At 44.4% G+C, this 27,361-nt stretch overlaps 2 protein-coding genes across 4 annotated transcripts in view; one reads left to right on the top strand and one right to left on the bottom strand.

Moving 5' to 3' along the window:
* The window catches only part of ano8b (anoctamin 8b), a 39,892-nt gene extending 26,966 nt beyond the window's left edge, over positions 1-12,926 (top strand). Inside the window, exons 9-20 of one of the 2 annotated variants that reach the window (XM_080886743.1) lie at positions 204-356; positions 611-737; positions 1,674-1,729; positions 1,814-1,888; positions 1,978-2,112; positions 4,023-4,270; positions 4,559-4,718; positions 4,801-5,175; positions 9,669-9,860; positions 10,026-10,157; positions 11,423-11,533; positions 11,854-12,926. In XM_080886743.1, the coding sequence (XP_080742869.1) occupies positions 204-356; positions 611-737; positions 1,674-1,729; positions 1,814-1,888; positions 1,978-2,112; positions 4,023-4,270; positions 4,559-4,718; positions 4,801-5,175; positions 9,669-9,860; positions 10,026-10,157; positions 11,423-11,533; positions 11,854-12,603 (2,514 nt within the window). In that variant the 3' untranslated portion in view covers positions 12,604-12,926. The remainder of the gene's footprint in view (positions 1-203; positions 357-610; positions 738-1,673; positions 1,730-1,813; positions 1,889-1,977; positions 2,113-4,022; positions 4,271-4,558; positions 4,719-4,800; positions 5,176-9,668; positions 9,861-10,025; positions 10,158-11,422; positions 11,534-11,853) is intronic. The other variant, XM_080886744.1, reaches the window with a different exon arrangement.
* A 2,827-nt stretch (positions 12,927-15,753) lies between these two features.
* Positions 15,754-19,332, bottom strand: dda1 (DET1 and DDB1 associated 1). 2 transcript variants are annotated; one of them, XM_080886746.1, is made up of 6 exons: positions 19,287-19,332; positions 19,015-19,206; positions 18,380-18,460; positions 18,227-18,278; positions 18,040-18,101; positions 15,754-17,621 (listed from the first exon to the last, which is right to left on the bottom strand). In XM_080886746.1, exons 2-6 carry the CDS (start codon positions 19,021-19,023, stop codon positions 17,517-17,519), a joined length of 309 nt encoding a protein of 102 aa, XP_080742872.1. In that variant the 5' UTR covers positions 19,024-19,206; positions 19,287-19,332; the 3' UTR covers positions 15,754-17,516. The 2 variants fall into 2 exon arrangements, with proteins under 2 accessions (XP_080742872.1, XP_080742871.1); XM_080886745.1 differs by having other exon boundaries at positions 19,015-19,330.
* Positions 19,333-27,361: the final 8,029 nt, after the last annotated feature.

Here is a 27,361-nt window from a genome sequence, read left to right as displayed (position 1 = left end):
CCAGGGTCTCCTGACCCACCCCTAAAATATTGTCTTTATCAAAAAGGAGCATTTAAAGCCAACAACAAAGGCAGCGAGTCTCCTGTGTGACGGCTGGCTGAAGGCTCCGCTTCACATTTTACCTTTGAGAACTCAAATGAGTGCTTTGTGCGTTTTCCCTCCAGCCTCTCCTCTTTACGCTGTTTCATATCCTCTGTCTGCAGGGAATCAAGCGCTGCAGTCCTATAACGGGATGCGAGGAGTTCTACTATCCTCCGTGGCGGAGGCGTCTATTCAGGTGGCTGGTCAGCCTGCCCATCTGTATCCTCTGTCTCTGTTTTGTCTTCCTGGTCATGCTCATCTGCTTTGAGCTGCAGGTCAGTCCAGCTGTCAGCATCTGTTCTCTTTGTTGTGTCCCGCTTTGATGAATACAGCAGCAAATTTAACGCAAGAAAATCATCTTCTTTTGTCAGATTTCTTTTAGAGTTTGACGTAATGAAGCATTTTAAAGAAGCTACGAAACCAAAAACCACAGACAGTAACTAATAATAAACAAATAGACTCCACGCTTCATAGAATGGGAGTGTTTATTGCCTTTGGGGGCTGAGAAGTTGTATTTGTGTCTCTGCAGGAGTTTGTGATGGGGATCAAGGAAATGCCTCGGCTGGCTCGCTTCATCCCCAAAATCATGCTCGCTATCACTGTGACTGCGTGTGATGAGGTGTACAGGAAGATCGCCTGCTGGCTCAATGACATGGGTGAGCGCCGAGCTTCTAGGCCGGCAAAACGTAACCGCAGATTCAGAGCAGAGCGTCTCTTACTCAAGATGATCTCCTGAAAGTCGCGTCCTTAATATTAGTTATTAATATTAGTTATGGATCGCTGGCAATTCCTTTTGAGCGCTGAGCTGGCTGTGGCTCGAGAGGTCGAGCAGGCCGCACGAATCAGAAGGTTCCTGCGGTCTGGACACGATGTGTCCATCAGTGTGTGTGTGAGTGTGTGAGTGTGTGTGTGAGTGTGTGTGTGAGTGTGTGAGTGTGTGTGTGTGTGTGTGTGAGTGAGTGTGTGAGTGTGTGTGTGTGTGTGTGAGTGTGTGTGTGTGAGTGTGTGTGAGTGTGAGTGTGTGTGTGAGTGTGCGAGTGTGTGAGTGTGCGAGTGTGTGTGTGTGCGAGTGTGTGTGTGTGAGTGAGTGTGTGTGTGTGTGTGAGTGTGTGTGTGTGTGTGAGTGTGTGTGTGAGTGTGCGAGTGTGTGTGTGTGAGTGTGTGTGTGTGTGTGAGTGTGTGTGTGAGTGTGTGAGTGTGTGTGTGTGTGTGTGTGAGTGTGTGTGTGTGAGTGAGTGTGTGTGTGTGTGTGCGAGTGTGTGTGTGTGAGTGTGTGTGAGTGTGTGTGTGTGAGTGTGTGTGTGAGTGTGTGAGTGTGTGTGTGAGTGTGAGTGTGTGTGTGAGTGTGAGTGTGTGTGTTTGTGTGTGAGTGTGTGTGTGTGTGAGTGTGAGTGTGTGTGAGTGTGTGTGTGTGTGAGTGTGTGAGTGTGTGTGTGTGAGTGTGTGTAGAAGTGCTTTGAGCGCTCAAATAAAGGGGTGAAGCTCTACGGTTCATTAGTTACTAATTAAGCAGTCAATGATTGAAGCTTTTACTGTGCTGCATGTTTTTAATGGCTCGCCAGGTGTGTTACGCTGATGTTGTGTTTCCACAGAAAACTATAGACTCCAGAGTGCCTATGAGAAAAATCTCATCATCAAAATGGTTCTTGTAAGTGTCGTCCTTTGCTGTGGGATTGGGTGGAGCTAATTCCTCTTCCTGTTTAATCACACCTGGCCTTTCTGTCTCTTGCAGTTTCAGTTTGTAAATTCCTATCTCAGCCTTTTTTACATCGGATTCTACCTCAAAGACATGGAGCGCCTGAAAGAGGTGAGACGTTTCCGCCGCTCAGACACTCGCACTCACTCGCCGACGTCGTCATTAATCCGCACATCCGTGCGTTTGTCCGTTTGTGGAAGATGCTGCTGGTGTTGTCTCTGATCAGGAGTCTGCAGCGGCAGGTCCGGGTCAATGTGCTGCCTCACGTCTCCCTGAAGATCAAGATGCTGGTGGTCTCTGTTCCCTGGTTCTTCAGGGCTTTGCTCGGGAACAAAGTACGATCCCTGTTACGCATAGGGAAGGTCAGAGGTCTGTTTCTGACCACCTCCGTTATGCCTTTGCATGCCAGCTTGGTGCCAATCGGTGAGCAGGTGTGCTTGGAAAGAACGTGTGCTGGAGCTCCAAACCTCCACGCTGTTAAATGGCTGCAGGGCTGTTTTCATTACATCTCTGTATTTGGGAGACTTGGGACTTTGTAGCTGTCAGCAGATACTGTCTGATTATCTAAAACCAACTTTATATTCAATGACATCAACTCTCAAAACGCGCCTCTTCTTACTTCTTCTATTGGGTCCTTTCATCTGAAGATCGGTCTTCCTGGTATTCCTTGTGATGGGAATTGTGGATTTCTTTCTTGGGCTTTTTTCCCTCTGTGAGTCATCTTGTCCCTCAGCTTCTCACCATCTGCTCCACCTTTCGGACTCTCGATGTCAGCTGACTTCCCAGTTTTCCCAGTTTACACCAGCACAGCTCAGGCTCTCCACATGTCGGTAAAGCTTTCTGATTTACTGGAAGTACCATGAAAGGCTAAAAGCATTTAAAACACGTGAGACTTTTCTTGTTTCCAGTTGATGAGAGAGACGTCAGCTGTTACGTGACTGAGATGTTAGCAATCAGAGAGCAGCGTCTCCGCCTCTCAGTCCCTGTGCTGTCCATTATTGATTATGTCCTGTATGCTCTCTGTTTCTGTGCTGTAGCATCTTCTGCGCAGCGTGTTGTGCATCAGCGTTTGACCTGAAGGAGCTGCTTTCAGATTAAAGGCAACAATGGATCGTGAGCTTTGTGGTGATGCAGTCGCTGTCTAACCTCTGCGTGTGTGTATTATATGATTGAAGACATATTAAACTCTTGGCTTTGACTGTTAAAGCTCAGTTATGGTTTGATGCAACTCGGTTTCTTTTTCTGTGCTTATTGACAAGATCAGAGAAACAAAGAAACATTTTTTGTTGTAGAAACCAGGAGATCACTGAGTTTGACCAGATTAAACTCTTAAGAAACTTTATTTTGTAAAGCTAAATAAATACTTTGTGCACAGAGACACGTTCACATGAAGGTTTATTAAAAAATGGTAATGAATCCCAAAATGATAAGAGTATAGTTGTGTTCAGTTACCCGTTTAATCTTAATCTCTGTACTTATTGTCACGCATAATGTATATGTCTTCTTCCAGATGACTTTTTCAGAAACAAAGAACTGTGTCTGTGTTGGACTCAGCATGAGATTTTATTTGTAGCCGTTCTGCTTCCCGTCAGTTCCTGTTCTGGACGCCTCCCGTTCGCCCACAGGTCAAAGTATTTGGACGAGGGACCGGGCCGTGGGTGCCGCAGCGTCTCCTGTTGCATGAAGCGTCCGTGACAGAGCCGGGAAAACATGACAACTTTGAAGTTTCTAGTCAGCTGTCCACAAATAAGCCCGTCGCACGTCTTGACTGCTGCGTCTAAAGAAACTTTAGTTTCAAGACTGATGAACTTTTCACTCGAGCCTGTCACAGGGCGGAGGTGTAATTATTGTGCGTCGCTTTGTGTCTCGGCTTGGTGGAGCAGTTTAGTTGGTTCGTTCGTGTCTGCCGTGTGCAGCGAGGTCTGTAGGTGAGAGGCTGCTGTGCTTTTTAGAGTTCGAATGTGACACAGCGATTGCTGCCTAACACCTCAGGACCCCCGATTACAGGGTCCCTCCTACTGCTTGGAATAGGGAACCATTCAGGCGGAGCTTGCCTTGAGCACACAGTCTGCATACATGTCTCTTTATTTTAAATGTTTTCACCTTATTTTATTAAGTCCTCTCTCGCTGCTCCTCCTGCGCTCTGTCCACTGTCATCTATCCTGTCTTGTTTCTTTTAAATGCTCCAATCAGTGCGCTGTGATCTGTGGGTGCTGCAGCTGTTTCTCTGCCTTGTGTTTGTCAGATGCTGGCCACTCTACTCATCATACGCCAGTTCCTTCAAAACGTTAAGGAGGTGCTGCAGCCTTACCTGTATGAGCGTCACAAGCTGGGAGAGCTTACGCTGCGAGCCGTGTGGGACCTGCTGCTCTCAGTGCTGCTGAAATACGCCCGGCTGGCAGCTGGAAAAGCCATGGCGTCTCCCACTGACCAGACCATGCCAGGACCCGGACTGAGGGGCACCAGGCCTGGAGTGGGGCAGCCAGAAAGAAGGTGGTGCTCTGAGCCGTTCAGTAAAGATGATGCAGTAAAGAAAGCGTGTGCTGAAAGATCCGTGACGTTCATGTGTTTAGCTGTCATTCACACCAACACTTACTGCGTTAGTCACTACAAGCAGAGCCGCTCGGCTGCAGACAGAACGACACTTTATCGTCCTCCGCTATTGTTCACGCACCGCATGCAGTTATGATTCATAGCTATCAGACACCGAGTGCACAGACCGCCAGAACAGGTTGGCACACAGTTACTCTGACGTTTATCTGTCTCTTCACCTGCTCTCAGGGAAAAGAAGTGTCTGAACGGAGGATGTGGAGTGCCTGATGAGGAGGAGGGAGCTGAGAAGGACGAGGCTGACAGCGGGAGGTTCAGCGAAGGAGAGACGGAGGAGGAAAGTTTGATCGACTGCGGCTTGAAGCTGAGGAAAGTGAGCTTCATAGAGAAGGTACAGTGCCGCGTGACCAGCGTTAGCACGTTCACGCTTTAGAGGTTGAATCATGTAACTGATCAGCGATGTCGTGGTTAAGGTGGACAGAAAGGCGGCGTGCAGTGGGCCCCCTGTGGACAGCAGCTTTCTGGAGGAGGGAAGCCCCACCATGGTGGAAAAGGGAATGGACCCGGCCTCGATGTTCGAAATGTGCGACGACGACGACGACAACGGAATTCATGATGTGAAGGACTCGAGCGGGGGCAGGGCTGAGGCCGCTGATGCTGCCGCCGCCGCCAGCCCGCTGCCTTCTGGATCTGAGAGCAGCGCGTCGCTGCGTCACAGAAGAAGAGGCCGGAGCGCCGAGAGGGTCGAGCCGAAAACGAAAAGGGAATCGTGGATGGATCCCCCCGAGGAGAGAGAGAGCACCACGCTCACTCAGGCGGAGATGGAGAGCTGCATGCAGACGTACTCCGTAAGTGCACATATGTACTCACCCTGCACGTACGGCTCAACTGACACCTTGGCTGATTGTGATTGGGTAGAGGATCAATAGGGGGTCCATGGCACTCTTTGGGACACTCCCACAGGGCTTAAATCTGAGATTCTCCACCAGTCGCATTTAGAACTGAAGAAGCTTCTCAGATGAGAGGTCTTTCCAAGCTCCTTAGACTACTGACAGAAGGGAAATGCAAGTGAGGTCAGAGGTCAAATGTGACATATTTGGACCCAAACTGTAGTGTGATATTTAGTATCGTTTTAAAGATCAGAGATTTTCTTGAAAGTTTGACCTCATTTGAAGACGTGATCAGAGGTGACTGAGTAACGTGATATTTACAATCACTATATGCCTGCATAGTTTTACATGCTCAGTGCAGCATTATTATCACTGAGGTTCAGATCAATCAAGTCAAATGTGATGTGATATTTTGAACCTTATAAAATCGGTACTTTATAAGTACCAGATGTTGACTGTGTGATAATCATCCCCGCAGACCTCGGTGGATGTAAGCCAAAGTTTCCTGGGTCGTTAACAGTTTACTCTTCGGCCGCCCCTCATCTGTTGTTTTTTTTCGGCAAAATTATCCACACCCACCGCCGTGCTATGCATTCTGGGATATGTTGGGCCACGAAGTCTTCACCGCCACGTCCTTAAAATTCAGGGAAATGAAGGACGCATTTGAGGGCCGCATTTCGAGCAGCCTTTGAATTGGGACAGCCTTCGTTGCGTCAATGTGACGTAATCGGCCTTACAATGCGGCCTTTAAGGCTGCAGACCCTGAATCGGGATACAGCCTCTGTGTTTCATTCAGTCTGTGTCATGTCGTCTGTGTTCCCACCTCCATGTTTTCATGGTCAGTCTTTGCAGTTATCACCATAGTCTCTGAGTCTTCTTAGTTTGTCACAGTACTAGTTTTCCCAGTTTAGTTATAGTCTAGTTTAGTCACGCTATCCCTGCTTTGTTTGTTCACTTTGTCTTCAGCCATAATAAAGGCTCGCTTTCTGTTAAGTTCACTCCCGTGTACGCACCTGGGTCCATCACACACACCACCACATTAGGGGTGCAACGATATTGAACCGTTCGATACAGTGCTTTCGGTTCGGTACGCATATGTATCGAACAATACAAAATTTGTAATTTATTTTATCAACTTTCCTTCTGACGATGCTGTCTGTGTTGAGCGCTCAGTGGATCTGCGTTCGACTACTCCGCCTAGGCTGCACTGTCGAGCGCAGATCCACTGAGCATTCAACACAGACAGCATCGTCAGAAGGAAGAGCGCAGGGCAAGCTAGCAGACAGAAGTTAAGCTCTCCTTGTAACATGGCAAATTGAACCTCCCCCACCCTCATTCAGATCTGGCCTTTGGAACTATTTTGGTTTTCATGTGACGTATGACCCTGAAGGTAAGCGCTTCATGGACTAAAGTAAAACAGTATGTTGGATGTGCCACGCAATGCTCAATTACATGGGTGGGAACTAGTGTGTTAGCGCAGTTAGCTCGTTAACTTGTTAGCCGTCTAGCCCCACGCGGGGTGATCAGGGGTAGCTCGTTAACGGATATTTGCCGTGTTGTGGCGTTAACGTCATTTCAACGAGATTAACGCTGACAGCACTAGTGGGAACACAACGAATATGACTGCACATTTACGCTGACATCATCCTAGTGCAAAGACAAGTGGAAGCAGACAAAAACAACAAGCATGCTACAAACTTTACCCGAGTCATTTAGACAGCCGTTAGCACAGGATTCTCCTTATGGGGACCTGATATGTTTAATATTGTGGCGAGCTCAGACAAGGAGGAGACGGAGGTGTCGTTTGGTCTTGCTTCCCGTGAGCTAACCGGGGAGCACAGCCGTTTATTGACATCTGCAGAAGAACACTGCCGCTAGCTAACTGCTCAGCGCGGCAACCGCACAGCAACAACAACAACACACAGGGCGCCCTCTGACCCCGGAAGGACACACCGTCGCAGCGAGAGGGCGTCACCCGTCACTATGGCAACATAAACAAAACATAACTGTACAAACAGAACCCCGAACAGCCCTGACCCGCTACAATGTGCTGCTGAGAATATAGCCCAGAAGAAGCGTATAGTATAGCTTTTATTTTGGAAAGAGCCATTTCTCTGTAATAAACTCTCTTTTCCAAAGATGAGTGATTCCTCAATCAGATACAGGGCTCGCAAAATCGCCTGCCCAACGTCCCGGGGCTAGCGATTTTTTCAGTGGGGCTACCAAAATCTATCTCTTCCCTGCCCGTCGGGCTATTGTACGAAAAATATATGTCAATGCTTTTGCATTCTTTCGGAAATGTAGCTGGGTAATTATGTCATTGGCATCGGTGAGCCACTGTCAATATGTGACATATTGAAATCGCGTTTGAATTTGCGCTTGTTTTTTTGCTTTCACTTTGCAATGCACGAACTGTGTATAGAGAGCGACAGCACTGATCTGTGAGTGATGATAATTTGCGCACCAATTCCTCTGACATCGTCTTATTAATCGTTAGCTTACTATGCAAACATGACAAGTGAAATCTCCCGCAGCTTAAACATGTGAGAGGTTGATCGCGCAGAGAATCGCTGAGCGGTGTGTGTGTGTGTGTGTGTGTGTGTGTGTGTGTGTGTGTGTGTGTGTGTGTGTGTGTGTGTGTGTGTGTGTAAAAGCAGCAGGATATATATTTTAGTTCTGCTCAGCCAAATAAGACAGGTCAGGGTGAAGAAGTGACAGCCAAAGAAAAGCTTACCACAAAACGGAGAAGTTATGACAAATCAGACTATAAGGCAAAAAGAAAGTGCAGCTTTATGGTTTCATGGACAAAAGAATTTCTGTGGCTGCAATATGACGAGCTAAATAACCAGGGCTGCACATTAGTGGTCCGCAGGTGCGCATTCGCTGTCAAAAAAAAAAAAAAACGCGCACAAGATATGAAGTTGCAACGCGTGTTTGCATACATAAGATTTTCTGGAGGAGGACAGACATTTGTTTAGAACTCTTAAAGATGTCGAAGAAGCTCCTTTAAGCAATTACTTTGGTGTTCCTCCACCTCCAAACAAATGTCAGAAGGAGTCCGAACCACAAAAGAAGCGCGTATTCTCGGAAAAGTGGTTGCAGGAGGTGAGCTGGCTTCAAACAAATGATGAACGCACAGAGATGTGGTGCAGAATGTGCCGTGAAAATCCCACTCTAGTGGACAAAAACAGCTTTTTATATGGACGCAAACGCGCGCTGCAATTTCTTATCTGGTGCGTCTTTTATTTTGACAGCGAATGCGCACATGTGGACCACTTATGTGCACCCGTGTAAATAACATAATGTTCTGCCGGGTGTGTTGTTGGATTTCTCTCGATTTCTGAGTCGACAAGTGCCTTTGTTACTGGGACCAGTCATTTTAAGAAAGGCCCCCATTAGAACCCATGAGAAATGCAAGAAATGCATTATTGCTCAGTCTGCAATATCTTTCCCAGAACAAACACCAATTGCAAATAACATACTAAAAATAAACCTGAAAAATCTGTTTAGAACAGCTACTATGTTGCAAAGAGTGAACTACCACTGGCACAATTTAGCAGTCTTTGCAAACTTCAAAAAGCAAACGGCCTCGATCTTGGTTCCACTTGTCTCTTACCCGTGACTTCAGTGGAAATTTCAAATTCAGGCTCTGACACAGACTGATTCATGTCCTACACAGTTCTTACAAGTTCATAGAAATTTCTGTTCAATTAGAACCAAGTATTTGAGTTGATGATTGTCATTTTTATACAATGTTGTAATTTGTTTTTCAACAATTTTTTGATTAATGTTTTGTTTCCTTTACAATATTATACTTTAATGTATAATATTGTAAAGGAGACAAAACATCAATCAAAAAAATTGCTCTCTTTTTTATTCGGGCTGCTTAAATTTATTTTGGGCTACCAAAAACTGAAGAGTCCCTGCCCGAAGGGCTACCAGGGATTTTGAAATTTTGCGAGCCCTGAGATATATTTATTTTTTTAATTACTTTTGTTTCAGCAACATTAAATTTAAAAGCTGTACTTTTGAGTTAAAATATATATTTATAATTTTAATAAATGACAAATTAAAAAGGCATGAACATTTGTTTTGTATCGAAAAAATATCGAACCGAACCGTGAATTTTGTGTATCGTTGCACCCCTACACCACATGGCCTGTCTCCGCAGACCGTGACAAGTTCATTCTAAACATCTGGTGTTTACAGGCAGAACGACTCGTTCTCTGTTATTCTCTTTAAAAACTGGTCACTCTTTGAATCCTAGAACTACAACATGAATCCTACAGACCTTATAAATGCTTGTATGACTGCCATATCTTATTATATCTTATATATCTCATCTACAAATGAGTTTAGTCCACAGAAAATGCAGCGTCGTCCGCAGCAGCCATGTAGTCACGTACTGTACAGACTGCATTTGGCTTATTGCTCCACTTTGTCCTTCTTAGGACACTTTCCAAGACTACCAGGAGATGTTTGTCCAGTTTGGCTACGTGGTGCTCTTCTCCTCTGCCTTTCCTCTGGCTGCCATGTGCGCTCTCATCAACAACATCATTGAGATCCGCAGTGATGCCTTTAAGCTCTGCACCGGCCTGCAGAGGCCCTTTGGAGTCCGTGTGGAGAGCATCGGCCAGTGGCAGGTAAGAAATGCACTGTGTGAACATGGGGAGCTGACTAACACACAAACGGCATTACTGTTAACAAACCAATCAAGTTCATCAGTAATCAGAGTCTGGCTGAACTTGATTTAAGAGCAAAGCACAAAGTCAGAAAAAAATGGAAAGCTTTTATTTTCCCGTTCACAGACTGCGATGGAAGCCATGGGCCTGATTGCCATCATAGTGAACTGCTACCTGATTGGTCAGTGTGGTCAGCTACAGCGTCTCTTTCCATGGCTCAGCCCTGAGATGGCCATCATCTCCATCGTCATCCTCGAGGTACCGCAGCTACTTCCTGCTCAGTCTGAAACACAGCGGCGCTCTTTCAGTCTTTTCCCGTCACACAGTTGTCCTACCTGTAAAGACTGGGACGGACATTTAACAGAACATTTACTCAAACCACTTCATCAGTCGGTAAACTGTTTAACACAGATTTCACTTTCATGACACGTAATGAAGTAGAAGCCCAGGAAATAGTTTACTAATAGGAAGATGAGATTGGCGGCCAGTCATGACATCAAACCAGTTTTAACTCTCCAAACGCGTGAACAAAGGAACTGAAAGATAAGATAAGATAAGATAGAACTTTATTAATCCCTCGGGTGGGTTCCTCTGGGAAATTCGACTTCCAAAAAAAGCACAGCAACGACCGAAGTTACAGTTACAGAACTGTTATATATATATATATATACACACACACACACACACACACACACACACACACACACACACACACACACACACACACACACACACACACACACACACACACACACACACATATATAAATACAGAGACAAATATAAATAAAATATACAAAGGGGATAAATAGAATAAATAGGAATAAAAAATAAAAATACAAGTGAATTGCACATTTCAAGTATTGAGTCTATTGCACTGTTGACTATTTACAAAAAGTATTGCACAAGGTATTGTACAGTGAGGTGCAGAGGCACTACACATTAGTTGTTCCCCCCTCCTTTGTCCTCCTGTCTCCCCTCCCTCTCCCCTCCAGAGAGGAGTTAAACAGTCTGATGGCGTGTGGGACAAAGGAGTTTTTAAGTCTGTTAGTTCTTGTCTTGGGGAGAAGCAACCTGTCACTGAACAGACTCTTCTGATTGTTTATGGCCGTGTGCAGAGGATGCCCAGCATTGTTCATAATGTCCAGCAGTTTCTTTAATGTCCTTTTCTCTGCCACTGTCACCAGAGTGTCCAGCTTCATGCCGACCACAGAGCTAGCCCTCCTGATCAGTTTCTCCAGCCTGAAACCGTCTGTGCACAACGCTGCTGCTACAGCTTGTCACATATTTAGAAACAGGCTGTGCTTCACTGTGCCGGCCGTCTGCATCCAGAGGGGTCAACAGCCTGCAGCTCTGTGCTGGCCTGATAAAGAAGTTTGAGCCCAAATGTTGCAAGAATGACCTCAAGTGACAAGTTGCTTAAAGAGGGCGTTTGAGGCACCGTGTCCTATTTACTGTATGTGAATTACTTTATAATTGTTTGACTTCACCTTCCTTGTTTTCCACCTCTCTGTCTGTTTGCAGCACTTTGCCATCCTGTTGAAATACATCATCCATGTGGCTATTCCCGACATTCCTACATGGGTCAAAGAGGAGATGGCTAAGCTGGATTACCAGCGCAGGGAGGCCTTTAAGGTGACTTCAGGGAGTTCGAAGAAGCCCTTTAAAGTCTCCCTCATTAACCTTATGATGCTACAGCACTGCAGTTGTTTCTTTTTGGAAATAAATGACTAAAGTTGCTTTGATATTGTAGCAAAATGACTGTTACTGTAAAGGTTGTCAGCTGTGCTGCACAACACAGGAAAAGAGATTAGCTTGTAGCTGCCCCGGGAGCACTAATGCAAGATTCTGACTGCAGTAAGGGCTTTTAGACAAGTCGCGCTGCGGTAGTGTAGTAGTTGACTACTGCTGATTCTTTATGAATGCATTGTGAGAACGTTTCCCTTCCTCTGCAGAAGCACGAGCGGCAGGCGCAGCAGCATTACCAGCAGCTGCAGAGGAGGAAGAGGGAGGAGGAGGAGAGGCAAAGGCAGGCAGAGCACATGGCTCGCAGGGAGAGGGAGCGGGACGACAGCAAAGGCGACGTTTCGGGGGATCACCACCACGACAAAGGTCACGGCAGCAAATCACGTTCTGGGGGTGGAGGCGGAGGAGGGAGCGGCGGGTCGGACAAGCCCAAGAGGCCCAGCTCCCTGTTGGCCAATAATAATGTGATGAAGCTGAAGCAGATCATCCCGCTGCAGAGCAAGTTCTCCTCGGGTGGCGCCCGCTCCCCACAGTCACCCACGGGCAGCGAGCCAAAACTGCCCGGCTTCTTGAGCTTCAAATTCCTCAAGTCGCCTGAGAATAAGAGGGAAGGTGCTGCGGCTTCTGCGGCCGCCGGCACCACATCTGCCAGCGCCATGGCGACAGCGGCGCCGTCATCATCGTCATTATCAGGTAGCAGCTCTCAGGAGCGTTCTCAGTCACCCAATAAAGCCTTCAACCCCGGGAAATTGTTTAACTTTGGGAAATCCGAGGGAGGGACTTCCACGAACGGAGCTCCGCTGCCCAGGTCAGGAGAGGGGTCATCATCGCTGACGACAGAAAGACAGCCTTCCCGGTCTGACTTGAATGGCGTTCCGGACGAGATCCCCTCACCCGGAGGGGAAGGCGCAGAGAACGGACATTCATCAGACTTGGACGCGGCTGGTTTTAAAATCTAGAAAACGACGACAAAAAAAGCGCAACTTGTCTTTGGTTCCATCTCACCTGAACAGGTGACGTGTTTACTGTGAGGAAGGCCTGACCTGCCCTCTGTGCTGTCACAGGCCGGTGCAGGAGAGCAGAAGCTGATGAGGCGAGACTTGTTCTGGTTTGCTTTTTCTGCTGCGAGACAAAAAAAATAAAATAGAGAAAGAAACAAAAAAAACAGGCTTTGTAAGAAAGACGAAAGCCCTTCTATCATGACCGAACACACACACACACACACACACACACACACACACACACACACACACACACACACACACACACACAAATATTCAAATTCTTCCTTGTCTGCAATACATAAAGAAATGCATGAGCTGCGTTTCTAATATTTTTACGCCTTTAAAGCAGAGCTTTGTTTCCTGATTTCTTCTTGTCAGAAATTGTAAACATCTCGGTGGCTTCACACCAACAGTCTGTCGTGGAGGGGAGGAGTTTAAGGGAAAAAAAAGCTTACATGGCGGTACGAACGGATTAGAGATTGTACATCAGATAATTCCTGAGTGTTTTTTAGCTGTCACCACACAAGCGATCGTTAGAAATCGGTCTCATTTTTAAACTGCGACGAGTTGTTGGGCCCTTCGCTTTCGTGCTGAAGCTGAAGAGTGGAAAAGCAATATGAGTCAGTGTTTTTGTTTTTTTATTAAGTGTCAATCATCGCATAAGCCCCTCCTTAACAGTCGCCCCTGATGTATCACCAGCTTTATTTTCAAAGCAGAGGTGAGGTCTGAGCTTTGCAGAACCCGGTTTGCTCCAATAGAAAGCGGCGAGCTTAGTAAGTCGTAAAAATCACAGTATTTTGGAAGAGCGAGCGGTTTTCGAGGAAAAGGAGCAGAGATGCCCGTTGCATGCTGTTCTCCATCCGAGTCCGTAGAGCGCCTTGTAAACACAGATGGTGCCTCATGCCACAAACTCCAGCTAGACTTGGCAAACGAGCACAGAGTTAAAGAAGTAACATTTGCACTAAAGCCTGACGCCCTGCATAGAAACCACCTCGGCACAGAGGGCCCACACCAGCCTGCCTCATCATTATGCAAAAAATGCATTTCTGTTCATTTCCCCCTTTCACATGGTGCATGCAGTCGGCAGCAACGAGCTTTCAAAATATTCACGTTTTCTTTTCTTCTTGAACAGCTGTTTTTATTGGCAGAAGATGGAAATTCCCTTTTTTTTAACCAGTGCAGAACTTTTCAGATTATGCTGTTAACCCAAGACGTACAGTACTCTATAAAGGTTTTAGGCACTAAAATATGTGAGAATACTTTGAAAGATGTCAGTTTACCTGACAGGAGTTCGGTAAATAGAAAAACCCTACATTAGTGGGAGCTTCATTTGACTACACAGTCGCTCAGTCATTATGAGATCTTACCCAGAATCCTTCTCTGGAGTCGGGCTGTGTCTCTCTTCATGCATTTACTGGCTCACTTGATGATGTCACCACAGAGCTTCTGCAGGGACCAATGCATGCGTTGCAGGACTCCCTTTTCCCACTGAAGATACATTTTAGGTCATCGTCATTTTTCAAAAAGCAGGATGGCATCATGTGATTTACAAAAACATACAAACATCTTAGAGTACCTAAAACTTTTTCACAGTACTGTACTTTGCATATTGTTTGCATGATCCATGTATTTTCAATGAGCCCAGCATCTACCCTTAGCTGGTATTTCACTTCTGCGGGGTCTCCAGAAGGTGGCGCTGGTTATTTAGTCACCACAGGCAGCAAAATTAAAGCAGTCTGACAAGTTTATGATGATATGAGACACAGAGAGGATTCAGAAGCCGCCGCACTGCCGAGATACGGAAACATTAACTATGCATTTCCACACGTTCACCTCCGGCGAGGATTTGGGCAATAACACAGCGTTGAAGTTGACGTGTAGTACTAAAGCTCGACACTAACCCAACCTCAAACCCCAACTCCAGCGCATCATCCTCATCCACTCTATGCATTTTCTTTCCCTTTATGTTTTAGTGTCAGCTCTCTCAGACCGCCTGTTTCCTATTTAATGTTAAGAACCTGCCCCGACCTGCATCGGCTTAACAGGTTTTTGTATTCTGTTACAGCTTTAATGTGTTAGTTTTAGAAGTCTGGTCCATTTTTCGCTCACACGCCTGCAGAAGAGACGAAAAATGTTCTTTCCGGGAGGCAAAAAGTTCTTACTGACATCAAATGCAATACCGAAATAGTCTGTGCAGTCATGTTATCATTTTTAGGAATATTTGGAAGGTACTGTTCATTATAAATGTAAATGGAGAAGGCCGAGGCTAAGAGAAACGTGACATCATCAGGGTGTGATCTTAAGAGCAGCAGAGCGAGACGGTGACGACGTAGCTGAGCACAGTCTCATTAAAAACCCTTGATATTCTTGCAGCATCAGGATTTCTGGGATAAGTGGCTTCATGGTGCGTAAGAGTCCATCGTTTGAAAAAGTCCCATAGAGAAGCAGAACTGGTGCGCTGAATAGCTCCGCCGATGCCGAGCGAGGTCACTTCCATGTGTGCATTCCCACCTTATTCAGGTAAAGCTGAAGAGCATCACAACAGACATCGGCTTGTTACTTTTTTCGTTTTTGCAGTGAAACATGTTCTGCGACGGAGATCTGTAACGTTTGGAGGAACGGCAGCGTCACGGCGCAGGCATCGCCTGCATCAGGACACAAGCTCGGACTCGTTATCAGAACAGCTTCTTTGAAAAGTTCGGACATCGTCTGTCTCATTCGGAATAAGCAGGAAAGGACTGAATGGACGTATTAATGTTTGTGTTTCAGAGTGGATGTGAACAGGCGAGACTCACCGCAGCTACATTACAGCCCGACCCGAGCCTCAAAGACGAGACATTTTCATGGAAGCCTCACTTACACAACATCATACGCTCTTCCAATGTACCACTGTACAAAAAAGATCTTTTAAAGAAAAATACTGGGGAATGGGATTATTTATTTCTTTTAATTTATTTTGTCATATTTTTGTAAGACCTGACAAATAGTTAATAAAACTATTTCAAATGCATCCCATGTGTTGTGAACTGCTTCTTTACATTTTTGAAGTACCACAAACCAAAAGTGTTTTAATCCAGTTTTATTTCAGCAAAGCTAAAAAGAACATCTGATCTAACACATGTGGGGCAAGGCTTCGGGTGGTGTAGAACAGTCTGAGCAGAAGCATAATGAGGTTTTTATACTTGAAATAACAAGACGGGGTATTTACAGTGTAGATATGAAGATGACTGACCGCACCGTCGACCCACAAAACAGGAAAGAGAGGAGGTTACGTCGTGACTCAGCCGGGGAGTGATAAGAACGATTTTTTTAAAGGACAGAAAAAGAAAAGCTTTTTTTTGGGTGCATGGACACCAATACAAACTGAATCTCATACAAGGAACAAGGCAGGATGGCAGCTGCACTTTGCTGTGCATGCTTATTGTGCATTCTATGGCTGAAAGTATAATACTCTAAACGCTCACAGCAGCCAGCTCTCCATCGAGAAGGGAGAAAAATAAAATAAAAACCATCTGGAGCTGTCACAAAGATGAGACGAGCAGTAACGCTGACCCGGGCCCTGAGCTGGATCCGAGTCTTAAGGCCTCTCGGCTAATACCTTCCACACAAAAATCCCCCCCCAAACACTTTATTTCTGGTCCAGGATTATAACATCCAGCCACTGAAACAGTAACATGCAAGGCAAGATAACATCCACTGGACACTGGGGCTCTTCTCTACTTTATTCTGTAGTCTTTTACAAAAAGGCAGACACACAGATACTAAATCGGATAAGCTACTGTAACTATTTACACACGTTATGCATTCTTTTCCCTTTCCCACACGTTACTATAGACATTTCTCTTTAGTGTCTGTGCTGTTGCCAAAGTTGCGCGACTAAAAATGAAATCTCACATTTCTGTATTTTCCTATTAAGACGTAACAGCTCTTTCTTTTTCTTCACATCTTTCGGTGAAAGATCTGCTAAAACTTAAAGAGAGAGAATCCCCTTCTTACTCGCCTCGATCAGCCAGAGGGAGGTGCTAGACGTGACGCTGCTTCTCAGCCACGCCGACACAACATTAATCCTACAAGCACGAGTCCCAGGATAGAACACAGATATTAATATATTCACCATAAAACAAACAAAAGAAGCCACACGTTTAAAAAGGTGGGGGTCCGGAAGAGTCGCTTCTACTTTGTGCTGTTCTTCACAGTGCATTCTTGGTTCTGTCGATTCAAACAGTGTGGAAAAGAAGTCGCAATGCCCCCGTGTGGTTGCAGAGTGGGCAGTGAAACTGAGATGGTGGGCACTGTGGCTGGCAGGAAGCTCATTGCCATTTACAAACAACAACAAAAACATCATAAAATAAAATTAAAACAGTAACAAAATACTCACAAATCAGAACAGACTGTCCGGACGACAGAGAGGCTACACGAGTCTTGTACCAGTTACATTTTTAAGAGTAGTGTCTGACATTTTCTGTCCAGTCCGTCTCATCTTAATCCTACCATCCACTCGCAGTCCGCACTCACAGCTCAGCATGCACACAAACATATACATGTGTACTGGCCCACATGGGGAAGAGCCAACACAATCAAAACACCAGTAATGATTTCGCCTCCACGACTTGAGATCATTTCTACCAACGTTATTTTCATACACTGTAAATGGCGGCTTTGTGAGTGGGAATTTCCTGCAATTCTCTCTGGAGTGACTTAACTTCATGCCAGGAAAGACATCCTGCTCTAGTCCAGGAAAAACCAGGAAGTCTGCATGCAGGAGGGATTATCCTATGGTTTTGCTTATATTGGCTATACCCTATTGATGCAAACACACATGTATACCCACCCACACACACACACACACACACACACACGACGCGCACTTATGAGTCCTCGTTCATCTCTTGGCTATCTGTCCTGGCGATCTTCCTCGGGGGCGCCGGGCTGTCACCCTCAGCTTGTTCCTGTTCCCTTTTCTTTGCTGCATTCTGTTTGACACAGGATTACACAGGAATCAGCAAAATCACAGCCTCGCTCTCTTTCAACACGTCAGTGACAGAAGCACAGATGAACAGTTGCTTCATAGCACGTGATTATTTGAGACATAATAAAGACTCCTTACAAAGACTTTTGAATTTCAGGAGTGGGACCGCAGCTCATACTCGGCCCTGCCAATTCCATCAATATATTTCCCTTCCTACATTATACACAGCATTTATTGAGGTTCTTGCATTAGTACCTGTTGCCACTCTTTACTGAGGCCTTCCCCAAACTGCAGTTTAAAATCTAAATCTTTATTTCATCTGCCATTCTCTTTCAAGAAATACTGTCAACTCTTAGCCCTAACCCTAGTTGAGGATGTGGTCTCTGCCAAATGAGAGAAATGAAAGAACTGCACACGCTCACCTTTTTGTCCCACTGCTGGTGGAGGTAACGCAGGAGAATGTTGGTTTTTTCTGTAACAATGACTGTAAACAAACACAGGCAAGATGTTTTACATACAAAACACATTACACAGGGTGCTAGTTTAGCCACAGTTAGTAAGCATTTGAAAACATCACCACAGCAGTTTTACAGTTTCAACTGTACTTACTCTGTTCAGAGGGGTATTCGCGTGTTGGTAGGTACACGGAGGGCCTGCGGTTCTATACGAGAGATCAGAAAGAGGCTGTGAATTAGAGCTGTGCCTTCTAGACATGAACAAACCTTTAAAGAACTGCATCAAGTGATTTTAAAGGCTACTTACAGATGCTTTACAAACTGAATCTGCATGAAACCTGCTGAAGTTGCTCTTGTTGTAGACAGGAAGTCCTTTCAAGAAATCAGCCTGTGGAAAGAAGGTGAGGTGACCGTTAGACTCTGCAGCTCTCATTTAATTTGTCTTTCATCTTCAACTTCATACATCCAAAGATCGCAAGTCTGAAATCATCTGACTTTCAGCAGTCAGACTGCTGTAGTTTACTCGTGTCGGCTGACAGCAACAGTGTAAATCATCACCACCGACATGAGCGTAGGTGTGCTCCTCTTAATGCAGATGCTGCTGAGCAGGTGACAGGTCCCTGCAGATGACTGGATACAGCATTCAGGGCGTTACCTCATCTTTCACGACAACAAACCTGCCGCCCTTCGACGTCGCCATTAACCTTCAAAGTGGATGCAATATCGCACAGTGTCCATCAAGAGGTTTCAAATGGGCAGGATAGAGCTGAGCAGCTCAGAGCACAAATCGATGCCGGCTTGGCCTTGAATACCAACAGGAGGAGCAGGTGTGGCTAGCAGCTAGCCGGTAGAATCAGTTAGCTGGCTTACAATTACTGTATGCCTTATAACACCAGCTATACAGCTTAAACCACAGTAATAAACATGGGGTATGCGAACTACCTTCTCCATGATGGTGGCAGAAACGTCCAACTGCCAAACGCCGACTTGTGGACTTGGTGTGTGTTGTTCTGGTCGTGATGGCCGCGCTAGCTTACAGGCTAGGAAACCGAGACCGCTGTCCTACGTCCTTTTCGAAAGCAAAAATCACCGTCCTCAAACACAAGTTGCTGTTTCCATTTTACTTCCCAGTGACTGTGGAAAAAATGACACTACGCGCATAAAAAAGCCAAGACACCAAAACGCTCAGTACACGAGTTCGCAAAGCTACTTACACAGGACTTCTTCAGCTAGCATGATGGCACCGACGCTTTTCTAGGCCACGCCCCAAGTAGCGCCTATTGGCTTATTCTTACCCCCACCTGGTAGTAGCTTGACCGGACAACCAATTGTTAAAAACAACACAATTTAGCCCCTCCCTAAACCATTGACCAGGCAATCTGCTCTCACTCATTGAGTTTCATTATGAAAACCATCAGCCACTATTGATCCGAGCTAGAGTCCAAGATTGATGTCATCATGTGGGCGCACGTATCTCCTGCACGCGCCAATGTTTATTAGTGTCTGCAGTAAAGGCTTCAGGAAACTGAAGGACTATTTAATTCTTTTGACTTTTGTTGTAAGTTTACACCAAGTTGAAAACTTCAGATTGAAAGGTGAGAAATTGAAAACTAGGGATAAAAAAGGGTTTTCATAACACAAAGTCATTCAGGTGTTTTTGGTATTTTAAATCCTTTCAGATCTGAGTGTAGCGGAAAATGTATCTTTGTATCATAAGAAATATCTAATTTATGATGGGTGCACAGCAATCACTGAAATCAAAGATCCACAATATCTTTATTCTTGTCATACAAAATCACACAACAGTCAAGCAAATGCAATAAACAGATAATAAATATACAGGACTGAGCAACATTAACATTAAGAATATAATGAATTATTTTAAAGACTGCATGTCAGTATACTGTGTCTACACCCAGACTCTTCTAATAAGGTGTTGTTAGGATCAGCCAGAATAAACTGGGCCCTCTAGCCTTATACAGGTGACGAAGGCCATTTTGCTGCACACTCTGACTATACACGCAGTCTCTTAGTCTGCTTCTTAGGTTCACTGACTTGTACCTGCACACAAAAGAGAAAGTCAGAATGGATTCAATCAAACAGGAATCCATATGAGTAAAGAGGGCAGGAGTATTTACTTTGTCCAGGAGATGAGATTTAAATCACATGATGGTAAGGGCTTAAGAAGCACAGTTGAAGAGTCACAGTACTGTGCTCTTTATTTTAAACAGTGCTCTTGCGTAACATCATAGACTTTAAAGGAGGAAACCTGGTCTTGTTAGGAGAGACGGCATCCATCCCACTTTGGATGGAGCAGCTCTCATTTCTAGAAATATGGACAAATTTATTAAACCCCCCAAAATATGACTATCCAGAGTTGGGACCAGGAAGCAGAGTTGCAGTCTTACACACCTCTCTGCAGCTTCTCTCCTCCTGCTACCCCCCCCCCCAAAAAACCCATCTCCATAGAGACTGTGTCAGCTCCCAAACAGACAAAAAACAAACTAAAAACCATCAACAAACAACTTAAACATAAACAATTACAAAGAAAGAACAATACAGTATCCACATCTGAACCAAAGAGTAAAACAGTGAAATGTGGATTATTAAATATTAGGTCTCTCTCCTCCAAGTCTCTGTTAGTACATGACTTAATAATTGATCAACAAATCGATTTACTCTGCCTTACAGAAACCTGGTTGCAGCAGGATGATTATGTTAGTTTAAATGAATCAACACCCCCGAGTCATTCTAACTACCAGAAATCTCGAAGCACAGGCCGAGGGGGCGGTGTGGCAGCAATTTTTCACACCAGCCTATTAATCAACCAAAGACCCAGACAGACTTTTAATTCATTTGAAAGCCTGATGCTTAGCCTCGTCCACCCCAGCTGTAAAACTCAGAAACCAGTCTTACTTGTTATCATCTATCGTCCACCTGGGCCTTACACAGAGTTTCTGTCTGATTTCTCAGACTTTATATCTAATTTAGTTCTGAGCTCAGATAAAATAATTATTGTGGGTGATTTTAACATCCATGTAGATGCTAAGAATGACAGCCTCAACATGGCATTTAATCTGTTATTAGACTCAATTGGTTTCTGTCAAAATGTAAAAGAACCCACCCACCACTTTAATCACACTCTAGATCTTGTTTTAACATATGGCATAGAAACTGAACATTTAACAGTGTTTCCTGAAAACCCTCTCCTGTCTGATCATTTCCTGATAACATTTACATTTACAATAATTGATTACACCGCGGTGGAGAGTAGACTTTATCACAGTAGATGTCTTTCTGAAAGCGCTGTAACTAAGTTTAAGAATATAATCCACCCACTGTTATCATCTTCAATGCCCTGTACCAACACAGAGCAGAGCAGCTACCTGAACGCTACTCCAACAGAGGTCGATCATCTTGTTAATAATTTTACCTCCTCACTACGTACGACTCTGGATACTGTAGCTCCTGTGAAAACTAAGGTCTCTAATCAGAAGTACCTGACTCCGTGGTATAATTCTCAAACACGTAGCCTAAAGCAGATGACTCGTAATCTGGAGAGGAAATGGCGTGTCACAAATTTAGAGGATCATCATTTAGCCTGGAGAAATAGTTTGTTGCTTTATAAGAAAGCCCTCCGCAAAGCCAGAACATCTTACTATTCATCACTGATTGAAGAAAATAAGAACAACCCCAGGTTTCTCTTCAGCTCTGTAGCCAGGCTGACAAACAGTCAGAGCTCTGTTGAGCCAACCATCCCTTTAACGTTAACTAGTAATGACTTCATGAACTTCTTCACAAATAAAATTTTTATCATTATAGAAAAAATGACCAATAATCATCCCACAGATGTAATATCATCTACAGCTACTCTTAGTACCATTGATGTTAAGTTAGACTCTTTTTCTCTAATTGATCTTTCTGAGTTAACTTCAATAATTACTTCCTCCAAACCATCAACGTGTCTTTTAGACCCCATTCCTACAAAATGCTCAAAGAAGTCCTGCCATTAATTAATGCTTCGATCTTAAATACGATCAACCTATCTCTAATGATCGGCTATGTACCACAGGCCTTCAAGCTGGCTGTAGTTAAACCTTTACTCAAAAAGCATCTCTAGACCCAGCAGTCTTAGCTAATTATAGGCCAATCTCCAACCTTCCTTTTGTAGCGAGTAAAAGCCACCGAATAACCGCTAAGGGCCTCTATACTACTTGTGCAAACTTTCAGGCCCAAAGCTCTCACAGGAACGAGCCCAGAATAAACGGGACAAGAGGGTCAATATCAGTCAGATATGTTAAAATTTATTATTTTAAAAGAACACAAAGGGTTTGCAAAAGGCCTAAAACATCGAAATGGGAAAGGTCACTAACGACCACAAGATAGTCTTGGTGCAACCTGCCAGCAATGCAGCCATCACCTGAGGGCTTGCGTTACCCCGGTGGTCCCAGATGCTCGTTGCTTTAAAAGAAACAAATCCACCCCAAATAAATACGAGCCCAACAGAACACTTATCGCATGCACTAAGTGTTTTAGTTCAGGCAATAATCGGTGGCACTAAAATCACTCTTAATAAAACTTATTCACTGCAAATCCACACGGAGCACCTCTAAAAAGACCTACTTCCCCTAAGGTAAGAGCCCAGCTCAGGGATTGCACATTGCCCAACTAATATTGCACCAGCCCAGTAGAAATAAAAACAAACCCGGCATAAAAAACAGTTTTAAAAGGTGACCCTACCAAAACCAAAAACGCAACAAAAAGGAGGAAAAAACAGTGACAAATTCACATGTGCAGCCTGCCCTGCAGCAGACAACTGTGTTTGCTGCACACCTGGCTTATCTTGGCTTATCTTCTAAAATCACTTCTCGAACCTCTGCTGTAGAGGTTTAAAACAACAGTTTGTGTAGCAGACAATTAAAACTTCTCAGGCTCTTCACCTACTCACACAACCATTGTTCACAGCCGCTTGTCAGTGGAAATCAAGAACACCTGCTGCTACTTCCTCTTTTATACCCTCCATTGGGTCCCCTGGGTCCTAAAGCCTTCCCCATTACACTTTCATATCAGAATCAGAATCAGAATACTTTATTAATCCCGTGGGAAATTAGGTTATCAAACATCCTTGAAAGAGTAGTTGTCAAACAGCTAACAGATCATCTGCAGAGGTTTATTTGAAGAGTTTCAGTCAGGTTTCAGAGCTCATCACAGCACAGAAACAGCTTTAGTGAAGGTTACAAATGATCTTCTTATGGCCTCTGACAGTGGACTCATCTCTGTGCTTGTCCTGCTAGACCTCAGTGCAGCGTTCGATACTGTCGACCATAATATCCTATTAGAGCGATTAGAACATGCTGTAGGTATTACAGGTACTGTGCTGCAGTGGTTTGTATCATATCTATCTAATAGACTCCAGTTTGTGCATGTAAATGGAGAGTCCTCTTCACACACTGAGGTTAATTATGGAGTTCCACAGGGTTCAGTGCTAGGACCAATTCTGTTTACATTATACATGCTTCCCTTAGGCAGCATCATTAGAAGACATAGCATACATTTACACTGCTATGCAGATGACACCCAGCTCTATCTGTCCATGAAGCCAGATAACACACACCAATGAGTTAAACTGCAGGAATGTCTTAAAGACATAAAGACCTGGATGGCCGCTAACTTTCTGCTTCTTAATTCAGATCAAACTGAGGTTATTGTACTCGGCCCTGAAAAGCCTAGAAATATGGTATCTAAGCAGATTCTTACTCTGGATGGCATTACCTTGGCCTCCAGTAACACTGTGAGGAACCTTGGAGTCATGTTTGACCAGGACATGTCCTTCAACGCACATATTAAACAAATATGTAAGACTGCTTTCTTCCATGTGTGCAACATCTCTAAAGTTAGAAATATCCTGTCTCAGAGTGACGCTGAAAAACTAGTTCATGCATTTATTACTTCCAGGCTGGACGACTGTAATTCATTATTATCAGGAAGTCCTAAAAACTCCCTGAAAAGTCTTCAGCTAATCCAAAATGCTGCAGCAAGAGTCCTGACAGGGACTAGAAAGAGAGAGCAGATTTCTCCTGTTTTGGCTTCCCTTCATTGGCTTCCTGTTAAATGCAGAATTGAATTCAAAATCCTGCTCCTCACATACAAGGTCTTAAATAATCAGGCCCCATCTTATCTTAATGACCTTGTAGTACCATATCACCCTATTAGAGCACTTCGCTCTCGCTCTGCAGGCCTACTTGTTGTTCCTAGAGTATTTAAAAGTAGAATGGGAGGCAGAGCCTTCAGTTTTCAGGCCCCTCTTCTGTGGAACCAGCTTCCAGTTTGGATTCAGGAGACAGACACTATCTCTACTTTCAAGATTAGGCTTCAAACTTTCCTTTTTGCTAAAGCATATAGTTAGGGCTGGACCAGGTGACCCTGAATCCTCCCTTAGTTATGCTGCAATAGGCATAGGCTGCCGGGGGATTCCCATGATGCATTGAGTTTTTCCTTTCCAGTCACCTTTCTCACTCACTATGTGTTAACAGACCTCTCTGCATTGAATCATATCTGTTATTAATCTCTGTCTCTCTTCCACAGCATGTCTTTTATCCTGTCTTCCTTCTCTCACCCCAACCGGTCGCAGCAGATGGCCCCGCCCCTCCCTGAGCCTGGTTCTGCCGGAGGTTTCTTCCTGTTAAAAGGGAGTTTTTCCTTCCCACTGTTGCCAAAGTGCTTGCTCATAGGGGGTCATATGATTGTTGGGTTTTTCTCTGAATCTATGAAGCGCCTTGAGGCGACTTTTGTTGTGATTTGGCGCTACATAAATAAAATTGAATTGAATTGAATTGAATTGAATTGAATTGAATTGACTTGAATTGAAAAGGAGATGTAAATTATAACCGTGCATGAGTGGATTTGCCAGTCCTTCCGGTTTCTCGTGGATTGCTGGGTTTTGGTTTCTGTATGTTCTCCCACCTCGCTGTCACCTGCCTCCTTGGACTCCTTACAAGTAGTTACATAGCAACAACAGCCATGGCAACTTACACAGCAGCTCTGTATGATGTAAAAGGACAATAAAATAAAATAAATTAAAAATAAAATCAAACATAAAAAAATGCTAAGATGGGGAGAATATTATTTGTGTATGACATCTGTTTTCACTGTAACTTAAGAAGATTTGTGCAAAAAACAAACAAACAAAAAAGCAAAATATCTGGATTTAAATGGGGCTTCTGGATAACAGGGACACTTAAATTATAACTGGCTGAGTGGCTTAGTTACATAGCAACAGCAGCCACGGGGCCTTATGATGCTGGAGGATAAATGCTAAGTAGATGGAGAGAGTATTCAGATTCACAAACTAACGTATTTAAGCTCTTTTAGATTACTGTTGTCTTGAAGGATGACTGTATAAATGAGTCTGAATTGAATTTAACTGAACTGAATGTTCTGTGCTTATGACTTCTCATTAACTGGAGGGGTCATCTGAAATGGTAAAATGCCCTGTATTTGTATTAGGGCTGCCACAAACGACTACCGATTAATCAGATCATCATCCATTGGACGTAAAAAGTACAGCTTATTGCACCGGCAGCATCTGCTCTTATATAACTATCATTAGCTTACAGCTTTAAGTGTTTAAGGTCTGTGCTAACTAAAAATAAAGACAAGATGATAGTTTATTAAAGTTTAATGAAATTTGCAGATTGTTTCGGTGAAGTTTAATAAACTCCTTGCTATCTAAAATATAACAGGACACAGGAGTAAATTCTCGAGCATCTCACACTTCTGATAATCAGCTGTCTGCTTGACGTTTATTCAGCTGTGTAAAAACTATAACTTTAATCTCAGCCAAACCGATTTACTCAGGAACAAATAAAACACTGAAAAAAGCCAAACAATAACATTTTAAGTTATCTAAGTGACTCATATATCATGTTTAACCTGAGTAGCGAAAGACGGCGGTGGGTTTGAAAACGATTTGCCGGGAGTCCGGTGTTCTCACCGGCTCTAGTGAGCCTAGCCCCCGGCTAACTATCGAGCTAGTGGGTAACAGACGTCTCCGAAAACGTCGGAGCGCTTTTGAAAATATGCGGTGTCTTGATAAACTGAGCAGATATTTGAGGTTTACACAGCTACATTCTCGCCTGAAAATATGTTAAACGTTTATTTTGTGACCCAGAAAGAACAATAAGAGTAATATTAAAACTAAGTAGCTGCCGCCATTGTTGGAATGGCGGCATTCATAGCTGGGCCGCGCTATGAATTCTGGGACAGAGCTACTTCTTCTTTGGTGTTTAACTGGCATCCTTGTACATGCAGTGCTGCCATCTTCTGTTTCAGTCCGTTATTACACTCTTAAATCCTGCTACTTATTCCTGCGTCTTTGGGGATCTTACAAAGCTTCAAACGACGCGTCGACTATTAAATCAGTCGTCGACGATTTTGATAGTCGACTAATCGTGGCAGCCCTAATTTGTATAGTGCTTTACTTTGTCCCTAAGGACCCCAAAGCGCTTTACACTACATTCAGTCATTCAGTCATCCACACATTCACACACTGGTGATGGCAGCTACATTGTAGCCACAGCCACCCTGGGGCGCACTGACAGAGGCGAGGCTGCCGGACACTGGCGCCCCCGGGCCCTCTGACCACCACCAGTAGGTTGCCTACAGGTGGTGGTCAGAGGGCACCGTTGCGGGTGAAGCGTCTTGCCCAAGGACACAACGACCGAGACTGCCCGGGGCTCGAACCGGCAGCCTTCCGATTACAAGACAAACTGCCAACTCTTGAGCCACGATCGCCCCTGTCATTGATATTCAAACCAAGACACTTTCAGAATTTGACCTTTCAAGTTAACCAGTGTAAAATCTAGCTTGCAAAATGCTTGGTGAGAATAGAATAGAATAGAATAGCCTTTATTGTCATTGTACAGAGTACAACGAAATTGGAGTGCCACTCCCTTGGTGCAAGTTTCAATAATAAATATAAATGTAAAATATAAAAAGTACAAAAAAAACAATCGTAAGTACTCAAACAATAGTATGTACAATATATACAGGATAGCAGCATTAATATGATGACAGTATGAATAGCAGCATAATATAATGACAGTGACGGTATGGTATAGGTTCAGTTGTTTTTGTGCTTATTTACTACGGTGATAGCTCTGGGAAAGAAGCTATCCCTGAATCTGTTTGTCCTGGTTTTATGTGACCTGTACCGTCGGCCTGACGGTAATAGTTCAAACAGTTGGTTGCTGGGGTGAGAGTGGTCCTTGATGATATTGCCAGCTCTGCT

The sequence above is a fragment of the Rhamphochromis sp. 'chilingali' genome (assembly GCF_963969265.1).
Source record: "Rhamphochromis sp. 'chilingali' genome assembly, chromosome: 7".
In the NCBI taxonomy this organism is placed as follows: Eukaryota; Metazoa; Chordata; class Actinopteri; order Cichliformes; family Cichlidae; genus Rhamphochromis; species Rhamphochromis sp. 'chilingali'.
This window is presented reverse-complemented; position numbering and strand designations above follow the sequence as displayed.

Bases quoted from the DNA above. Each gene is read 5' to 3' on its own strand.
- dda1 (XM_080886746.1), bottom strand. The intron at 18,279-18,379 runs GTAAGTAGCCTT...TCTCTCGTATAG, and splicing joins ATTCAGTTTGTAAAGCATCT to AACCGCAGGCCCTCCGTGTA. The intron at 18,102-18,226 runs GTAAGTACAGTT...GTTTGTTTACAG, and splicing joins CGAATACCCCTCTGAACAGA to TCATTGTTACAGAAAAAACC.